At 39.2% G+C, this 6330-nt stretch overlaps 1 protein-coding gene across 1 annotated transcript; it reads right to left on the bottom strand.

The window, feature by feature from the left end:
• Nucleotides 1-5005, bottom strand: cldc1 (C-type lectin domain containing 1; the record flags this gene model as incomplete). The annotated part of the gene is made up of 6 exons (XM_079227149.1): nucleotides 1-163; nucleotides 535-653; nucleotides 1775-1926; nucleotides 2036-2167; nucleotides 3649-3759; nucleotides 4915-5005. 6 exons carry the CDS (start codon nucleotides 5003-5005, stop codon nucleotides 1-3), a joined length of 768 nt encoding a protein of 255 aa, XP_079083275.1.
• Nucleotides 5006-6330: the final 1325 nt, after the last annotated feature.

Genomic DNA, 6330 nt, shown 5'->3' on the forward strand with positions numbered 1-6330 from the left:
TCAGTTGAGCTGAATGACATCCATCTGGCAGATCCTTTTATAAATGTTTTCACAAGGAACATCAAACCATGTCTTTGCATGGCTGTCTAAGGTGGCACAGTCCTCTCCATGTTCCCCTCCTGACTGATGGTTATTTGGCTCTGAGCTCCACTGATCCCAGTATCTGTGACAGACGGAGAGAGGAGGACACATGGATTGGGTAAGCTATAAATAACAACTGTGGACATTTTTTCACAAATGTGAAAAACAAGCTCACCCCACCCAACCAACCAAAGCCTGTGATTCATTCATGACATTTTGTAACTCTCTTGTCTGAGGTTGTAATACAAGATTGTACATCTAGTATTTCCGTATTTCCGTATATTCTATCTATAGGCCAGGTAAAACAGGCAGCTTATTTTGCTTTGGATGGTTTGGGTTATCCCTGAACAGTTTATTCAGTGTCATTGAAAATGTAAAATGAATTCAGCAATTTTAAAATAAAACATAAACAAATAAATAATGTACTGCATTAAATATTAAATCAGATGGTACTTGTGTTGCAAAGTGGTGTTGTCGACCCATTTCCAGTCTCCTTCCTTCTCTATGTCAGACAGGCCGATCCAGAAGTGGTAATCAAATCCGATCCTCTTAGCTTCTTCTTCCAGAGCGTCCTGAAAGTAAAGAAACACAAAAAAACACATCATTGACACAATGCCTTTGTTAGTGCCAAACCCTAAATCCTTAACCCATACCCCTTTTTGTTTTATCTTAACTCTAAGACCATGTCTTAACGCTTTGACAGCCCTATATTTAGATGGCAAGGGAATTTTCCAATCGTGCTAAAACACAAAAAAATTTTGTCACAGTGAGTCGATACCAGGACCCTGACACTGAAGCAGCTAATCATCAATTTCCTTATCTCCAACGGTTCTTTTACTATGATAAAAGGTCAAAAGGTCCGCTGTAAACAAGGCCCTGTTGCATTTGGTCAATGAACTCAATGTATACAAAGGTTGATAAAGGTGTACTTTGCCCCGTCCCTAAAAAAGGTGTTGCAGAGCGAAAAGGGGAGTCTCTCTGGTGTCAGTATAGAGCACCCACACATTCCTTAGTAGAGGTTTAATCCTTTTATACAATCTATGGTTTAATCAGACGAATAAAGTGGAAATCACCATTGTGGATGGACCATTAGTGAGCAGGGCTATAGACCTGAGACTTTTGTGCTTTGATTATGTACTTAATTGTTTGCTTTTCAGAGTAGGAAAAGCACAAGTGTAAATAATAAAATGAAGGCTCTTCATCTTCAGGGTCCTGGTACGGTGCATGCTTGTTCACTGTCACGCTATCATGGCTTACTAAGCTACTTGAATATAACAAAGCTATTGTCAAAATGTCTGCTGGGAAAAAGGCATATTCAGTTTGTAACTTAAATCTAACTTCCTGTCTTAAACTATGCCTTTGCAAAAGTAAAGACCATGTGACCTTGCCTTGCAAAAGATATCTTTGGGTTTCCTGTCCTTACACACACACACACACACACAAACACACATTCATGCACACGCGCACAAGCACGCTCCCACGGACAGCACACAGTAAACAACACAGTAACTGACCCAATTAAGGGGAACGAGAAACACCTGTGCCGGTCAGCAGTTGTTCATTTCTGTCTATGAAGTTTGCTGATACAATGAGATGTGTTCAGTACACACATACCCAACACACACACACACACACACACACACACACACACACACACACACACACACACACACACACACACACACACACTCACATGCTGTTCCATGGTGTGCAGTATGGTAAGATGGCTGCCCATAGCTGCACAGCTATCTCTGCTCTTTCGCCAGTCCAGCTTGTCATCGCTGAATTGGTAACACTTATCCCCGATATGAAGCCAGCCTTCCGGACACTCCCTGCACGGCTTAACTATTGATGAGATAAAGAGGGCAAGATATGAAAAAGTGAGAGTGTTAACAGCAAATCAAGGACAGCAGGAAATTAAGATTGTCTGCATGTTTGATATACATCCCGCCACCTGTCTTTGAACAGCTCTGTCCCAGAGTGGCGTAGTCCTCACACAGCTGGATGTAACGTCTCTGTGCCGAGTTCAGTTTGAAACCCAGAGATGAGGAGTCCAGGGGGGCACCTGGCACCGGCCGGCCGATCACTGACAAGGAAGATAGATAGTTAACATTTATAGACCAGTCTGGACCAAAGGGGTGGACCAACATTGCCATCAACAAAAGCCTGACAAAAACGTATGCATTCGTCATCCTGTTGTGTTTTCACCCACCACTGACTTCTCCCTCTAAAAATATGAATCTCCTCTATACAGTCTGTGAATCTCTGGTTTTACTGCTGCTGTTTCTGGAGATAATTGAGTTTATGTGAGCTCCCTTGCGGCTGAAATCATCTACAATCATTTACAATATGAACTTTCTTTGGTTTCATTGCCAGATATCTTTCCACATTTGTGTTTCCTCTGTTTATGCTGCCACTTCCCCTTTGCCTACTAAAAACATATTTAGCTGATGTTTTCTAAGAAGAGTAATTGATAGAATATGTCATTAATAAAAAGAATAGACATGTATTTATGTGGCTTTTATGAAAACAATACTTTCAATGGGACAGACAACATCTCAGGATGAAACTTGAAAACAAAATATTGTCACTGATCAGGTTCAGAGTAAAAGAGACACACACTGTCCTTTTATAGGTTTTCTACTTTTAATAAATTACTGAACATTTTGCTTTCGTTCATATCAGAGTTTGCGTTTTTTTAAATAATAAGTCATTCTTGATAAAAAAAAAAAAAAACTAATCACATAAATTACCTGTCACATGTATTATACAGGTTCAGGTGCTGCAGTAAGGTTAAATGTGGTTAACACATAGGTTACACAAAAACATGATGATAGACCCAGGAACAGTATTAAAAAAATGATGTCAGATGCTGTTTACTCTGCACTTAACAGAGCAAATAAAGAGTATACCTACGTAAAGTGCAAACATTTATTTTATCAGATGATCTAGCTCACAACACAATAGAAATATTTAACTGCAAGGGATATTGGCTGATTTGTCATGAAACATAATATGTGCTTCTATGCCATATTTATAAGGTAGAATTAAATCATTTTTCTGACACTATATTGTAATAGAAAGTATTATATGTTTATGTTGTATCTTCTCTTGTCGCAAGTCATCATTTTCAGATACTAAAATTGTATTCAATAGCTTCTGTGTGTGTGTGTGTGTGTGTGTGTGTGTGTGTGTGTGTGTGTGTGTGTGTGTGTGTGTGTGTGTGTGTGTGTGTCTGGTGGTAATAGATCAAGCACGTACATCCCCAGTGGTGTTTGTTTTAAATGAGTGTGTCCTCACAAGCACATTATCAGGCTGAGCTGCCAGAGCCTGCTGGCCCTGCAGGAGAAATATTTCACAATTATGGACTTTGTGCTTTTTCTATTATATGACCCTCACCGGACTGAGAGGAGCGCTTTATCTTTGTTATTGCCAATTATAGGTGTCCAAAAGCGCACTGAGCTGATACAATGAGAAAATAATCATTGAGAGAGAGCCTCACAGAGAGAGAGAGACAGACAGGCAGATATACATACTCAGACTGGAGGGCAGGTTGTTTATACTTACAGAGCACAGTGAGTATGATGTTGGCGCAGATGGAGGCCAAAAAGCCAATAATCATCAGGAGAGCAGGCCGACTCCTCAAACACTCAATGCGCCGCTTCAGTCCCTGGGAGCCTGATTAGACACAAAACATGGAAACTGTCAATTTACCATTTTTAATCCCGTGGTGAAGCCCAGAGTTCAGCCTTTGAGTAAAAAGAGATTGTGGAGGATAAGCGTTCATCCAGAATTTAGCTTTGTTGGTTTTACTATTCCCAAAAGATAACACATACATTTGCTTAAAGTTAGGTCAAGTGGGTACTCACAAATGCACACAAACACAAAAATGCTTCTGCAGCATGTAGACAGATTCAGCAGTAGCAAAATATTCAGATCTAAAAAAGTAAAAGTAGCAATGCCACTCTGTAAAGATACTCTAATTACAAGTCAAAGTCCTGCATTTCAAATCTTACTTCAGTATAAGTACATAAATATAATTAGCAAAATGCACTTCAACCATCAACTGAGGCAGCATCTTACTGTCATATACTATATTGTTCAGATTTGATCTATTGTATATCGTTTTGTTTTACAACAATGCATCATACTACATATATTAATGGAAAAATGTTTTGTTCGTATGCATCATCATGTATGTAATCATAATCTGTAAAGTAATTAGTCGCTAAAAATGTCAGATAAATGTAGTGAAGTAGAAATTCCAATATTCCACTCTCAAATGTGGTGGAGTTGAGTGAATGTACCAGATGTTATACAGTAGATTAAATAGCACAACAGAGATAGGACAACCACCTATGCTTCTTATATACTCATGGATTAGTAATAATCATTCAGTAGTTTAATATATGATATTGTAACAACAATAAAGCCCATGTTGCCTGCTTAGTGAGAGCTTTTACTTTTATACTTTCAGAACATTTAGCTGATAATACATAGACAGTACGTTTCCGTAAGTAAAAATTGAATGGAAGACTTTCAATTTAAATGTGGTATTTTTACATACAGACACAGTTATTGCTACTTTTTACTTTAATAAATAATCTGAATAGTTCTATCACCACTATTATTGAGTACAATAAGTATACCATTTTCCTTTGAAATGTAGCCAAGTGAAGTAGACTTTACACTACAAAGAATATAAGTAAAGTACAAGTAATTCAGAATGTTCACAGTACCTGAGTATTGGTACTTATGTCTACATGATATTTCACCACTGGCTTTTACACACATGCCATCTCTCAATATTGTTGTCACATAAACACACAATACCGTTGTCATGTTGGATAATGAGCCTGTTCCCTCCAGGGGTCGGCTCCTCTGTGAACTCCTGCAGGTTCCTGTAGTTTTCTCTCTCCTCCATGGCTTTGATGCTGTTGTTAACACTATGTCTCTCTTTGTACTGCACCTCCTCTGGTCCCTAAAGACTTTGATATCTCCTCTCCAAAGCACCAATATTTCTCGTTGAAATTAAATTTGTCGCTGGTGGTTGATTTATCGAGGCAGGTCCCCCTGCCCACAGCACCGCTGCAGTGCTATAACAAATGTGCTCAGTTAAACTGTCTGTACTTACAACTAAATAATATTCACTCTTTCTGGAAAAGAGAAGACAACAGAGAATCCAGAGTTGGAGAGGCTTTCTTCACACCGTTGGCTCTGTGTGGTGTATGTGTGCTTGTTGCTGTGGTGTTTCACTGTCAACTTTCCCTGTATTGCGAAATCCCGGTAGTTCTCTCACTCACGTGCTCAGTTTTGAGAGAAGCACTGATTCTGGAAAGTTGTGTGATTGCACATTTTGTGGGCGTGAGTCAGAACAGAAATACGATTTTTTTTAAAGGTTGAAAAAACATTGAGTTTATTTTTTATCTTCTCTTGTCACAAGTCATCATTTTGAGATACTAAAATTGTATTCAATAGCTTCTGTGTGTGTGTGTGTGTGTGTGTGTGTGTGTGTGTGTGTGTGTGTGTGTGTGTGTGTGTGTGTGTGTGTGTGTGTGGTGTTAATAGATCAAGCACGTACATCCCCAGTGGTGTTTGTTTTAAATGAGTGTGTCCTCACAAGCACAGTATTTTAGCGCAGTAGTCCCTGAAACAAACACGGACATAATCAACACTAAATAATCCTTCTCTGCTTTAATTAGTCTGGTTTAAAAAACAAAACCGCATGAAAAAGAATAGCTGACAATGGCTGGGGGAATTAGGTGCCAAGAAAAAGAAAAAAAGGGACATATAGCAAAGAAAAAACACATATACATGTTGACAGTCTGTTGAAGCAACAGAGTGGGCATCTGGTGCGTGTGTGTGTGTGGTGTAGAGGTGATATTGTTGCAGCTGCTCCACTAACGAAGAGAATACAAATAACTCTCAACACAGAAACAAATAGACACACACAGCGCTGATTAATGCTGAGTCGTACTTTTCATTACTCCATCTTTGCCAATTCTTAAAAAACGTATTTGTCTTTGCTCACGTAATGGAAAAATGCATGCCAGAGCTCCATCATGAAATGTTTGTTTAATCCACTCCAATATGGCAGGTCATCAATGGGGTTTGGCCACAAGATATTGCACCATCTGAGTTTGTCTGATTGTCTGATTTGTCCAGTCTGTACTTTCAATCCCTTGCTCTATAAAACACCCAGAGGGCAGAGAGAGTAAGCCAAAGTGTTGCGACATTCTACGAGCCGAC

The sequence above is a fragment of the Taurulus bubalis genome (assembly GCF_910589615.1).
Source record: "Taurulus bubalis genome assembly, chromosome: 12".
In the NCBI taxonomy this organism is placed as follows: domain Eukaryota; kingdom Metazoa; phylum Chordata; class Actinopteri; order Perciformes; family Cottidae; genus Taurulus; species Taurulus bubalis.